The 13,948-nt window shown below is 51.1% G+C and overlaps 6 protein-coding genes across 6 annotated transcripts; 3 read left to right on the forward strand and 3 right to left on the reverse strand.

Moving 5' to 3' along the window:
- Window positions 1–339: 339 nt before the first annotated feature.
- On the reverse strand, window positions 340–1,758 carry M436DRAFT_37675 (uncharacterized protein; the record flags this gene model as incomplete). Its single annotated transcript, XM_013575224.1, has 1 exon — window positions 340–1,758. The coding sequence occupies one exon, from the start codon at window positions 1,756–1,758 to the stop codon at window positions 340–342; it is 1,419 nt and encodes a 472-aa protein (XP_013430678.1).
- A 161-nt stretch (window positions 1,759–1,919) lies between these two features.
- Window positions 1,920–2,366, forward strand: M436DRAFT_78535 (uncharacterized protein; the record flags this gene model as incomplete). Its single annotated transcript, XM_013575905.1, has 1 exon — window positions 1,920–2,366. The coding sequence occupies one exon, from the start codon at window positions 1,920–1,922 to the stop codon at window positions 2,364–2,366; it is 447 nt and encodes a 148-aa protein (XP_013431359.1).
- Window positions 2,367–3,084: 718 nt separating this feature from the next.
- M436DRAFT_60609 (barwin-like endoglucanase) lies at window positions 3,085–3,789 on the reverse strand (the record flags this gene model as incomplete). The annotated part of the gene is made up of 1 exon (XM_013575587.1): window positions 3,085–3,789. One exon carries the CDS (start codon window positions 3,787–3,789, stop codon window positions 3,085–3,087), a length of 705 nt encoding a protein of 234 aa, XP_013431041.1.
- Window positions 3,790–4,471: 682 nt separating this feature from the next.
- Window positions 4,472–7,522, forward strand: M436DRAFT_38183 (uncharacterized protein; the record flags this gene model as incomplete). Its single annotated transcript, XM_013575311.1, has 1 exon — window positions 4,472–7,522. The coding sequence occupies one exon, from the start codon at window positions 4,472–4,474 to the stop codon at window positions 7,520–7,522; it is 3,051 nt and encodes a 1,016-aa protein (XP_013430765.1).
- A 448-nt stretch (window positions 7,523–7,970) lies between these two features.
- On the reverse strand, window positions 7,971–9,263 carry M436DRAFT_38875 (branched-chain amino acid aminotransferase II; the record flags this gene model as incomplete). Its single annotated transcript, XM_013575437.1, has 1 exon — window positions 7,971–9,263. The coding sequence occupies one exon, from the start codon at window positions 9,261–9,263 to the stop codon at window positions 7,971–7,973; it is 1,293 nt and encodes a 430-aa protein (XP_013430891.1).
- Window positions 9,264–11,437: 2,174 nt separating this feature from the next.
- M436DRAFT_60612 (uncharacterized protein) lies at window positions 11,438–13,406 on the forward strand (the record flags this gene model as incomplete). The annotated part of the gene is made up of 2 exons (XM_013575588.1): window positions 11,438–11,878; window positions 11,934–13,406. The coding sequence occupies 2 exons, from the start codon at window positions 11,438–11,440 to the stop codon at window positions 13,404–13,406; spliced, it is 1,914 nt and encodes a 637-aa protein (XP_013431042.1).
- Window positions 13,407–13,948: the final 542 nt, after the last annotated feature.

Raw genomic sequence — 13,948 nt, forward strand, 5'->3', positions numbered from 1 at the left:
CCCGCTAAGGAAGGCTCAACCGACGGGCATCCTTGAAGTCGGAGCATCGTACGAGTAGACTAGCAACAAACATCAGCTTCCGGTTACTTTTACGTACACACAGAGTCTCATGACTGGAGACAGAAAAGAAGCGGTGGTGCTTTACAGCTCACGATTCACGAAGGATGATACAGATGATCGCCAAAACTTTACCGACGGGAAACTCGACCGGGAAACTCAAAAGGTCCCGCTTGTTGGACGGTCAAACATTAGTTCGTCCTGTCATGCCACTGTAAGCACTTCTATTACAATGTATACCGACTTCTTCTATGTCTTGTTCATGATTCGTGATTCGTAAATTCATCCCATCGACTTCTTGACTCGTGGTGTTGGGGTCCACACCCGACTAGATCTGTCGCCAGTTTGTTGGCTGCCAAAGAGTGTGTCGGTCCTTCCAGGCGTACGACCTCCTATCCTCGAAGCCAGTAGACGTGCGGCTGGTGTCATGTTTGCTCCGGGGGTTTGGCGACCTATTGCGGGGCTGCTGGTGAACTTGGGTGTCGGCGTCCGTCCATCCTGTCCCTTCAATGCACTTAGCCTGCCTCCGGCTGTAGGCTTCCTCCTTTGCATGTTTGACCTTTCGACGAGTCTGTGATGTATCTCCTCTCGCTTGCTTTGAGCTTGCAACTTGAAAGGATTGTTGGCAGCTTCGGGATCAGCTGCAGGTAACAGAGCCATGGCAGATGCACGTTCTTCAGCATCTGCTTCGGCGTCCGACACAGGAACACCTTTTGGAGGATCCATCTCGTGGGGTAGCGGCTCGGCATCGACGAATGCGTACCCTTTGACTCGGGGTGTCTCGGCACCGGAATAACCTGCATCTGTCGAAGACGGGCGTGGCCGACCAGCAATGGCAGCATCAATCGCAGACATGGAAGGTGAAGGTGGGATAGATGATTCGTCAGAGAGAGTCAAGGGCATGCGTGTGGAGGCGTAGGAGACAGATTTAGGAGCAGCGACCGAGGCGGCCTGAGCACGATCGAACTGTGTCTCGTGTGTGTCCTCGACGCCTTCTGGCGCAAACATCAAAGTGTTACGCGGCCCTTGGCGGCTCGGAAAGGAGTCGAAAGAAGCAGAGCGATCGTCAAGGTTTTGCGAAGGGCGAGTTACGAGGGCCGTTGATGATGAGGGCGCACTCGTGAGAAGCTTCTGCTGGGCCAGCTGTTGCTTAGACGGCAGCTTGTTCCCATTGTAAAAGAAAGCGTACTTTTCAGCACGCTTCTGATTCTGACGGTCAAGCAGGGAGTTGAAAGATTCATTGTCTTCAGACGTGTATTTGGCTTGGAATTCGCCTAGTGAGAGCGAAGTGTCTATCGGCGGCTTCGAGGATTCGGCGCTACTAGAAGCCACTGAAGGAGCGACGGAGGGTGTCCTCATAGGGGTAGCGCCCTGCCAGCCACGCGGAGTTGCCGAAGGTGCCAGAGAGGTGCCTCTCCTCGCTCGAGGACCGGGAGTCATGGCTTGGTGTAGTTTGCGGCCAGCATCTCGGATCCAGTCGTTATTGTTCGATTCCAAGGCCTCCAGATACTCCTGCTGTGCTTGACTCTCGAGCAATCCAGGGAAGTAGTCGCGGGCGATGATGTGCGAAAGGGCGTCGGTGTAGACATCCTCGTCGATTACTCGCGACGGGCGTTTGATGCGCTTGGTCGGCGGCGGAGGCGGCATGAGTTGAGTGTCGGCATTGCGCTTAGCTAGCGCTTGCGACGAAGGCGTCGTCATGTTGGTGGTTTCGACATGTAGACGTGAGGAGTCAAGAAGGACAAAGGCGAGCGCAACAAAGATGATGCAACTGGATTCAATGTCTTGGCGTGGTTTGCATCTCTTCACATGCAAATCCACCACACATCCGACTCCCAATTTAACCAAAAAAAATCGCCATCATGTCAAACGAAAAAGAAGCAGAGGTCTCGCCGAACGTCGAGATGACCGACGTAGATTCTCACACTGCAGTAAAACGAAAACGCTCTGAAAAGACATCGTCGACTGTTACTCAATTTACCATTCGCAATCCACAATGGTCATACCTTCATCTCTCCCTAATCACGAATTCGCCAAATTATCAATTGGACGCCTTGACTGCGCACCTGCACCTCCGTGCTGCTCTATCCCAATTTCTTGGCTTGCATGGAACTGCTATGCCCATCGATATTCTCAAGCTGTCCGGCAACGACGTCTACGTTCGCGTGCCCAACGAGGACTCTAGTGCTGTCGTGATAGCTGTTGGCGGCTGGGTTGGTAAAGCTGGCGAAGGCTGGAGAGTAAAGAACTCCGGATCCTGGGGTGCTGGTCTGCACTCAAGCACTACTGGCGCTGATTTGTTCAAATGATCCATCTACCGTCATTTGGTCAAACCCACTATGCATGGTCGAATTCACATCGCCGAAGTCTACGAACACACTCTCAATTACCTCTGACCTTTGGAGTACCCGGCTCACGAAGTATGGTCTTCGAGGCACTTCGCACAGAGCGCACTACGAGAGGTTGCAACCGCGCCATCATGAGAAAATAATACCGGGCAGTCAATTTGGTAACCGATTTGACGCTCAAGACGCTCCAGGACCACATGATACCAACACGACTTCAAAGCTTGAGACGTGAGTGCTTGTGTTGCAGTCGATTCTGTATGGATGTATGGGGCGTAGAGAAAAGCACCGGTGGGCAAGAAGACCTAGCTCTATGGGACTACGATGGTGTCTCTCACCCTGATTTCTCTCAATCTGGTTTCCCCCAACTTGGTTTCGATGCGTGTCGCGTTAGCCACTTGGTCCACTGGGTATGGCTATTGGTAAAGATTCGCCGAGGCTTTTCATGAAAGAAGGATTGCGCACATCAAGAACAACAATGCAAAGCAAAGGACATATAGTATTGTCGGGCCGAAGTGTTATACACGGTAGATCATTTGTCAAATCCAACAAGCATTGATAATCGAGGCTGTGCTCAAAGGAAGCTTTTCTGTTCATCGCCAAACTGTCTAGGTTGCTACTATACGACGAAGCGAGCCGGGAGATAACCAAATGAGACTCGCGCGGTCCAGAAGCCGGGTGTTTAAGCGTAGTTGGCAGCGGCAGTAACTCTGACATCACCAGTCTGGGACACGTTCTTAACGGTCACGGTGTCGCCCTTTTCACTGGTGACTCTGATCCATGCCGTCGATGCTCCAGAACCACTCGATATCTCAAAGAAGTTGTAAGTGGTTCTGGTAGCAGCCTTCCAGGTCTTGCCGGAGTCGATGCTGACCTCGAGCTTGGAGGTGCGGAGCTTAGCGTTGACGACTTGAGCAGAGAACCAGTACTGGGAGACACCGGACTTCATGTGGATGGAAAGAGGAGTGGTGATAGGGCAAGCGACGTAGTTCCAGCTGACGTTAATGACACCAGCGCTCTTCGGGGCCAAGTTGGGGAAAGCGTCCTCGTAGAGATCGAGGTGGTTGGTACCACATCCAGGGCACTGATCGGTAATCATTGCGGTGATGGTCTTGCCGTTAGGTCCAGTCACGGCGACACAGGCTCCGCATTCATATGCATTGCTCCAGTTGGAGTCAGAGAGAGCAGTTCCGTACACTCCAGAGGGAAGAGTGTACTGAGTGAAGGAGCACTGTCCACCTGAGGTGTTACCACCGTAGAAAGTGGCCTGGCCAGACAGAGCGCGCTTGGCGATACTGTTGGGGTTGGCTGAGACGGGCAGAGCAGCACCAAGAGCAGCAGAGGCAAAGGCCGAGATGGCGGCGAGGGTAGAGATGGAGAAAAGCATCTTGGAATGAATGATATGACAGAACCTGCTGTCTGTGTTTTGAATGTATCAAAGAGAGAGTGGATGAAGAGAATGAGGTGCAGTGGGAGAGAACAAGGCTTCAATGACCAACCTGAGGAGATATTTTATACTTGTTGAGGAAGACATGGACAGGGACGGGATGAGGTACGCGGCTATGGGTACATTGGGTCTAATGCAGAGGAGTTTGCACAGGCGGCGGGTCTCTGTTTCAAGTTCATTAGACGAGGGAGGTGGTTCGGACGATGAGATTGAGGCTCGACCCGATGTCTGCACGTCAAGGCAGGTGTCAGGGATCTGATGGATCGGTTGGACGGCATGCAGCGGCAGATGAGAAATCACAAAGGGAATTGGCCACATGGACCATGGTGTCAGACAGCGGTGGTTGCTAGGCTGTGAGAAAAGCGGAGGAAAGATGACGGACTTTGGACAGTCTGTTTCAACATTTGGGCAAGAGCGATGGAGAGATTCAGCCACAGTCTGCAGCCACAGTTTGCAGCCACAGAAGGTGTGCATGTGAAAGACCAACCCTCTAGACACAACAAACGCGCCTTATTGCCGGCAAGGACGCTGCACCGATCGCCAGAGACTGCTTCAGACCATGGCTACGACCTCATGACCCACACGATCTGGAACAAAGCGCATGTTCTAGTCAGCAACCATCATGGACGAAGTCGAAAACCCTCAGGTCAAGGCTCCTGAAGAAGAGAGCGACAGCATAATCACACCCGCCGAGGATACCGCTGCGAGCCTGAACCTCGAGGATGCTCCTATCGTCCCTCCGGCAGACCGACAGTCGAACGACAACGACGCATCTAAGCGACCGCTGTTGAAACGCGACTTGTCAGCGCCGCCGCCCAAGCAGCCTCCACCCGCCGTGCCTGAGCTGGACCCCAGCCAGGATCCTCCCGACTCTCTGACACTTGCCCAACTCAAGAATCTCCGCGCTGGTTTCCCCGTCCTGCAAGCCCACCTCCAGCAGCCTGTTCCCTTCTCGTCTGTCTACGACTTTGAGTACCACGACTCGCAGTCCTTTCCTGTCGAGCTGGAAGAATGGTTTACATACAGCGAGAAAGAGAGGTCCAAACTGCGCCAGATCAATGCTGCCTTCGACCATGCGTGGAAGGCACACACTGCCCAAGAGCCTGTCCCAGACTGGACCGCCTCTCCCCAATTGGGCATGAACTTTGTTGCCAATCTGCTACACGACTTGCAACTTGGCACTCCCCACCAGAAGAACCAAGCTCTCCAAGTCTTGACCTATATCTCTCTGGGCACATGGGAAGAAACTGCTGGCAGAGAGGCTCCCAACCCCTTCTTTGCTGTTCTCGGTTCCAATCAACCACAAGTCACGGCTGGTCTCCCGAATTATGCTGGTGCAACATTTCAGATGCAGATAATGATCAACACTCTCTGCATGCTCTCACAGCAAGGCGCTGTATCATTGGTCTACGATCTCATGAAATCTGTTTGCGAGAGAGACCTTACTGCTTCGGCTCAGAATGAGGATACCTCTAACTCAAAGTACGCTGAGGGTGATGAGAGCATCGATGTCTGGTGCACCCTGACTCTCATCTATCTGTTTGTCGAGCTGAGCCGCATCTCTGAGGGTACGCCCGACGCCCATGTGTTGCATAGAGAGCTTGCCTTGATCAAACCTGATCTGTTGATCACATGTACGAACATGATCGCCCAGATGAGATGGGACGAATTCGCTCCTGTCCCACAAACAAAAGTTTTTTTGTTGCTATGGAAGACTATCTTGATCTCTTTCGGTGGCGTCGAGACAGCCGACAAGGTCAAGTCTTCGTTCCAGGAGAATGTCGGCGAGAAAGACGAGCGCGGCCATCCGCTTATCACCGCTTCCCCACTAGACTACCATCTCTTCAGACAAGAGATTACCTCAAAGTATCCTGCCTATCAACCACCGCCTCCATTGTTTGCATTCGAGCCTGAGAATAACACCATCTTGCCTCCGCTTCGTCACAGACAGACAAAAATCGACAGTAATGACCATACCGCATCGACAGGAACCGGTGTCCACGGCTCTTCCATCTTGCATCAAGCGGTGCATATAGCCACCCCAGCACCGTCGCCTCCGCCTTCCCCAGCTGGTCCAGGAGGCAAAGGTACCAAAAAACAGAATTACCAGACCAACCAGATGTTCCCTTTCCTCTATCCACCGCTCGATGAATCAAGCAATGACCTAGGTGGCAAAGGTTCTACGGAGTTGCAAGACGCTCTTGCAGGCAGGAAATGGAGAGGAAGTGATGTTCCAGCTTCCATTCTTGAAGCCGCCGACTTATTCTCCAAACGCATGAGGGCCACTAGAGCAATGAAGCAGCTTTGGGATACCAGAATTGACTACATGAAGTTTGAGAGAGGGTGGTCCGCTGATTTTGACGTAGAGAAGCTCGATCTTTACGAAACCCAGGAAAACGGTTTTTCCACAACCGAGCATGAAGATGCGGCGGAAGAGACAGAACAGCCAAAAAACCAAGAACCGCTGTCAGAGAACGACAAAATTTTGGAAGCGGTTGGAAATTTCTATCGCGATGTTTTGCCGCAGATGCAGTCTGTTGTCTTTGTGTTGCTGAAAGGCATGGCGAGAGTCTATGCAGATACAACCGCCAATCCACAAGCTCAGGCTTTCGAGAACGGGCATGTCCCTGACGGTATATCGATATCTGCGGAACAGGTTGATGCTTCTCGATCCACAGAAATTACCGGCAAAGCTGTGTCGTCCATCTTGCTGCTATTGCTAAAATGGTTCAAGCTATCGCACATTCTTCGCTTTGAATATCTCAACCAATTACTTCTGGATTCGGGGTACATAATCGCAGTGCTACGAATATGGCAATGGCAAGACATCGGCCGCGCCTGCCACTTCATGCTCGACAGACCGGAACTCGATTTCTTCAACTTCTGTCGCGCGAACTCGAGAAACCCAATCTTGCCCGACTTCGTGGCGGTCGATGAAGCAGTAGGGTCCGAAGACGAGGCGATGCCTCCGCCTATCAAGTTCCGCAGAGAGTCAGAAGCAATTTCAGAGGTTTCCGCCAGCTCAATCCCACCAGACTACACCACTCACCCACCAGAAGTCGACGAACTTGGATACTTGACTCAAGCGCCTCCACCTGCGCCCATCCAATCCTATTCCTACCGAAACACTTTCACATACATCAATTACTTGCGCGTATTACAGAAGATCACTCGCCGCAAAGCGCATCGTTCTCTGCTCTTGGTGTCCTATAAGTCATCCAACGTGCTAAAGAAGTCGCTGCGAGTGCCCGTTGATATCATGAGGTACTACACGCTCAAGCTCTTCAAAACTCAAGTGCCCTACTGCGGTCGCAAATGGCGTCAGAGCAACATGAAGATCATCACGGCGGTTTGGCTCAGCGTCCCTTCCGAGTTGCGCGATGATTGGCTATCCGGCGGTGGTGGCGGCATGGGCGGTGCGGGCCCTGGAGATGTGGACGGTACTGTAGAGGAAGCGTTGCCTCTTGAGCAATCACTGCGCAGTCTCACCCACTGGTGGAATGTGCGTAATTACCCTGACAAAATGGGCGTGGAGAAGAAGTTGGTTGTGGAAGAGCAAGATTTTTTCGCCAAAGAGCTGGAAAAGATGGAATTGGGACGTATTGAAGATGAATTGCTCGAGGAGAGTATGATTGACGATGCATGGGCACAGCCGATGGAACATTATGCATAGAAGGAGATGATTATTCATAGCTAGCAGGTCTCCTCGTGGCGATACTTTTGTCTAAAGCAAGCAAGCAAGCATTTTCCTCCTTGTCGTCAAACATTGTTTCGTCTCCTGCAAGACCTGCTTCGCCCTGCAAGCCATGCGCTGTATAACTCCGTGTCCCAAATACGCCTGATCATCTCCATAGACCTGTAAGAACGATGACCAGCCCTTGACAGAGGAGAACGTCTCGATGTGAAAGACGGCCCAACAAAGCGCCGATGATAGAAAACATCAAAGAGATGGTGATACCATGAGCCAGTTCCAACTCAGCAAAGTCCACACCGGAAAATGCTACGAGACAATGATGGATGCCGAACTTGAGCTCGATCGCAACAACAATTGGCAAAGCGAGGACGACCTCGAACAATGCAGATACGAAGAACGAACGTGTGTGAGTCTCATCGTGGGCAGACTAAGCCTCGTCGACGATGACACCCCACTCGTGCTGCTCCTTGCCGTACATGATGTCTGAAAGCCAGCCACGGACGAGTTTGGCGTAGACACCGGTCTTGCCTTCGGCAAGAGGGATCTCGAGCTCATGCTGCTTCCAGCCGATGAGACCGACGGGTGCGACGAAGAAGGCAGTGCCAGCTGCGAAGGCCTCGACGAGACGGCCATCCTCGTAGGCGTCAAGGATCTCCTGCATGGTGAACTTGCGCTCGATGACCTCGAGACTCTCGGCGCCGTACTTGGATGCGTTCTCGGCGGAGAGACGCTCCTGTGCAATTTGGAGGACACTGGCGCGAGTGACACCCTCGAGGATCAGGTTGTCTTCGAGAGGTGCGGTGATAAGCTGCTGCTGACCCTCCTTGGTCTTCCACACGACGAAGAAGTTACTGGCGCCAGCCTCGGTGATGCTGGCGTTGTTGCCGAACAGCCACAGGATCTGATCGTAGCCACGAGCGCGAGCCTCGCCTTGTCCAACGAGAGAAGGACCGTAATTGGCACCGAGCTTTGCGTAACCGAAACCACCAGGCCATGCGCGGATGGAGTCTTCCTTGCTTGCAAGAAGCTTGAGACCCTGTGCCTTGGTGACAGCCTCGCTGAGATCGGGGTTGACAGCAGAAGGGGCAGGCAAGTTGCGAGGATCTGACCAATCGGGGAAGACGGCAATGATCACGTAGAGCAGGGCCTCCTTAGGGACCTGAACACCAAGACCAGGGTCTGTGCCGATGAAAGTAGGGCGCAAGTAGAGGAACCCGCCCTTGTTGGGCAGCCACTTGGGGCCGTCAGTAGCGCAAAGCTTCTTGATGAGAATCTCCAATTGCTCAGCAGGGAAGTCCGGGAGAGAGATGCGGGCAGCACTTCTGCGCAGACGCTCGCAGTTGCGACGAATACGGAACAAACGCAACTTACCATCCTCTCCGTGATACAGCTTGGCGCCTTCAAAGCATTCAGTAGCGTAGTGAAGAACGGAAGCAGTAGGCATGATGCTCAAGGGACCATAAGCCTTGAGTTCCGGAGCCTCCCATCCATTCTCAAGAGTCCAACGAGCGGTCACCATGTGGTCCGTACAGGTACGCATCCTCTTGAGCTCCTCGCTGCCAGCGGCAGGGGGATCTCTCGGTGCACTGGTCAGAGAGATCTTCAATTTCGAGGCATCGAGTTGTGCGGTTTGTGCGTTGGCTTCAAGGTTGTGTGCAATGCCGGCCTTGGTCAATGACTTAGCGGTGGGAGTGGCAGTGCCAGAGGCAGGAGGTGTCATGTCTGTAGCGCCCATGTCGGCGATGTGTGGTGAGCTTTCGAAGAGTGTCGTATTCGGGACAGTGGAAAGTGACGGGGCGAAGTTTGAGTGTTATCTGGCTTGGCGGAAGTTTTCTTGTATGATTGAGCCTCAATTGAGATAATATCTTGTGTTGATAAAAAGTGATGTCGAGAGAAGACTGTGGGGTTGTACAAGGTATTTGTATAGACAACGCCTTTCGCCGCCGATACAGGAGCGTCGTGAATCAGAAGCACAATGAGTCAATGGTGCTTGGTATCTAGCCCGACATCCGGAACGTCGACCAGGCATTGATCTCTACATCTATTTTCTTATCTGAAAACTCACGCCTTTCTATACACACGCCTTACGCCTTTTGTTATCTTTCACGCCCTAGTCGTGATTTTTTTTTTCTGTGCTTCGGATATCGGCGGTATATGGGGCAGAGCTCACCGAACGCAACAGGCTTTATAACGCAGCGCAGTTGTAGTCAACCATCCCTATGTGCTAGACTTTGAGGCGACTCCCACACTCTTCACACGAAGACTTCTCAGTATAGCAATGCGCAATGGTTTCAGGATCCAAGACAAATCCAAGGAGAGTCCTGGATGTATCGCAGCCGGTGCAGTCTCGTAGCTACACGCGTTGCAAACCTTTGCACATGAGGAGGATATATGTATCATAACTCACTCAATCGATTCTAAGAAAGATTTACAGAGTCCCGCCGTACGAAGACCATGCATTTCTGTCAAACGCGCACCACGTTCATATCTTGTTCCACTAGGAAACAAAAGACATCCTATCCTGCGAAAGCCTCTTGTGCGATTGGAACACGGAGCGTCGCGCGTTCTATATCACGTTAGCTCGAATTCTGGCCAATCAAGTATCACAGTCTCGCAAGCATTATATCCCCGCCCCAGACGACTTCATGGCATGTTCAAGCACTTGTCAAATGGTTAACAAATGTTTGGACAATATTCGGACAATGTTAGAACATGGTCCAAACATGTTTTCAACATCTGCGGAACATCTTTGAAATGAATCTCATATTCGTTCACCATACCACAACCACTTGTTGACTTCCAGTCAGTATAATGATCCTTCTAGTAGGTAGGAACTTCCGGAAGTTCCACGATATTTTCGCAATACTTCCACGATAGTTTCGCAATACTTTCACGAAATTTCCAATACTACCGAGGTTTTTCTATAGTAAAAGCATGGTGCAGCATGTTTCTAGGATGCTACGAGCATGCTTCTTCCACTGTTCAACTCTGGTTCGATCCTGGTCCACTCTCGAATTAATCTTGAATTAATTCTAGATATATCCCGAATTAATTTCGAATTAATCTTGGATTAATTCGATGTTACAATGCTCAGTCCAAGCCTGACGCAGTGTACACTAGTGTTACACCACAGATACAATCCAGATATCAAACCGGATTTGATTCACCCTTAACCTGTCATCACGCTCAACAAGCACTTGGAGAGGCTCGAGTCAACTTAAGTTCAACATGTGTTCAGCATATGCCCAGCATATGCCACACATGGCTCCTTGTTCATATCCCGGCCAGTCCAAACCAAATATCAACGCGATCGAATATTGCAGCTGAATCCGTCGAGGCATTATTCTCAGCATGTAGCGACATATAGCCTGATACGTCCTGCACGAAAACTAGTTCACTGGAGTACAACGCGAGTTTTGACTTGAGACCGCTCGGCCTTTTCCCGAAACTTGACTGCGACCTCTTTCGACCGCTTCGCACCATAAACACATCATCTTTGCGCATATTTATATATCAGGTCGTCCCAGAAGCCTATACAGGTCCATGTTCTCGAGACTTGGGCAGTTCTTCACGCACCGAAGGCCAAGCTTCAAGATCGCCGAGCCGTCTTTCCGTCCACACTGTCAATGGCAAACTTCTCGGATATTGGCTGGTTACCCGGACAATCTCAGCGCGTCGTGCGCACGCTACTGAGGAACAAAATGCGCCTTTGTGTATCTACCACATCTTGAGCGATATACAACACTGGCAAAGTCTTCAATCTTTCCCTGCACTTTCTGCGACCAAATCCATCATCACCAAATTTCAGTAGTAAGCTCTGACAACAACCCCTGCTACGGTACCACACTGACTCGCACAGTTCACTGTCGCACTACAAAGCTTTTCACAACCACGATGACCGAGTATACCAAGATGAAGAAGCCTGAACTTCAGGCCTTGCTCAAAGCTCGTGGGCTCCCTTCCTCTGGCAACAAGGACGTCTTGATTGGGCGACTTGAGGACGACGACAACCCGCTCACGCAACCGTCGGCCAGACAGGTTGATGAGAATGATGGACCTCTTCTCGATGGCGTTCTAGAGTTGCTGCAAGAGTCTGATCCGAGAGAAGTCACGAAGGCGCTGTGCAAGCTAGTTCATGCGAAAAATATGAAAATTGCCGCTAGGGCGCTGCAGAAGGATATGAAGAATCAGCGTCGATATCAGTTCAGACCCCTGGAGTATGATTGCCAAGGCCCGCCAGATACAAGCAGGAAAATGTCTCGAGCCAACCTGTCCGACATGCGGAACTGGAACACTATACCAATCCCTCGATCGTCTTTGCGGCACTGGTTCGAAGTGCAGCGATAGGACTTGCAACGATCTAACCAACTGTTTCACCTGTCGCCAACAGATCCAAGAGCTTGAAAACGCATACGTCCAACGGATTCGGGAGAATTGCATCGATGGATTTTGTGGTGATATCTTCAAGTGTTTACAGTGCGAGAAACACATTCAAGATGCTAAGATGCCATACAGCCAGTCTGAAGACCTCGACGAGCCCCTCGACCAGACGACGTCGGAAGGACTCATCAGTAATAAGGACATAACCTGTCTCAGAGATGAATTGACTAGTCTCAACACACTCCTACACAACATGTATCTCGAGAAGCTTGTGAGAAAGCTACAGCACAATAAAACAGACCCTCACGAGTGGGAAAGCATAAAATATAAGCTTGCAGCGGGAAAATGCCTTGCTTCAACCTGCTCTTGGTGCAGCACAGCAACCATATCTGAATCTTTGGAAGGCCATGCTCGTGGTCGAAAGACTGATTGTGGTCGTGATCAGATGTGCGCCGAATTGATAACTTGCTCAAGTTGGCGCCAGGTCGCCCAGGCTATAGAAGACATCCTGTCGCGATACGACACAGGAGTTTGCAGAAGCGGATCTTGCAATAATACTGATGCTTGCTCAGCATGTCGAGAACGGCTCCACAGCAGCTCGGTAGATTCAAGTTTTGAGGACAATGAGGACGACATCTCAAACGACGAAGGTGTATATTGCGTCAACGACGACTGTGGTGGCCTCAAAACCTGCTGTGATTGTCAGTACGAGAAGGAGATGGAAAATGACAAGAAAGCCGAAAGGAACCGCGACGACATACGCATGCGGCGTTTCAGACGACTAGGTCAATGCGATGGACCAGATCCGGACATGCCATATGGACTTGGTTGCCGCTTTCTCGACTGCCAGAGATGCCGTATGATTGAAGCTACGATTGGACCCAAGATGCGAAACGATGAACTTCGTCGTCGTCGCGCTGAGAAGATTACAACAAGCCTGAATCAAAGCTCTGATGGTAACATGACAGGTCACAAACGGAAGAGACGTTTCAGCAATTTGGGTCTCAACTATCCATTGCGTTCGGGCCACCCCTTAGCAAAGCGAATTAGAGACGAGGAAGACCGCGAAAGGGTGGAAAGACAACAAGCCCAATCACGACACGAGCGACCATCATGGTTCGGCACACATGAGGATCCATTGCCTGATCGTTGGATGGGCCGTCCGATCCTTTCTGGTAGAGAAATCAATATCTTGAAGGTTCAGGATTCCATACCAAAGTTCTATCTTTCTCAGTCGGAGGAGGATACTATCCTGTTTGCCAAGAGAACAGAGGCAAAAAAGTTCTGCACTATCATTCGTAGACTCGAAGCCGAACTCATGTCACGCGATTTCTGGATGCAAAGCCTGGGCTATGAAGCAGATGACGGATTTGGCCATGCTCCTGCTGGTGACTACTGCTTAGAGGACTCAGAAGGCCCTTGCGCCAAAAGGAGAGAACCGAATTGCGTGGAAGATTGGTTGTCGAGTTCTCGAAGACCTTGAGTATCCAAAAATTCTGCTTGTTGGTGGGTTGGTCATGGTAGGTAGTGTTCATGAAGGATTCGAAGAGTACTGATTTGATGGGATGTGTATTGGAAAAGGACCTCTGTAGAGCGACTGAATTTTGCATTTCGTGTCTACTTCTGAATGGTAGAGAAGTTTTGTCATTCCGTGCTTCTTCTCGAACAACTGGAAGTCCGTGGGAAAATGGTGGTGGACAGGGCAGGGTCATCACTCGCTTGGAAGGTGGGGCCGACAAAGATGAACCTACTGCCTCCATCTCAGCCCATCCTTTCCGACTCACTTTTTTTTTACAATACACATCTTCTACAACGTCGGAGTTTTTTTCCCCTCTCCAATGTAGGCCGAACCTTCCCCCTCGATTCGTGGTGCTCAGAGAGAAACCCAAGATGAGCTGCGTGCTCATCTAGAGCCTGATAACTATCCGAATCAAACGCTCCTCGAAAAACTGGTGACTACAAACTTGTCTCAAAATGATGCGCACGCAGTTTCGGAGCCATACTAAGCGGTATCCGTAGACCGAA

This window comes from Aureobasidium namibiae (assembly GCF_000721765.1).
Source record: "Aureobasidium namibiae CBS 147.97 unplaced genomic scaffold scaffold_2, whole genome shotgun sequence".
NCBI lineage: Eukaryota > Fungi > Ascomycota > Dothideomycetes > Dothideales > Saccotheciaceae > Aureobasidium > Aureobasidium namibiae.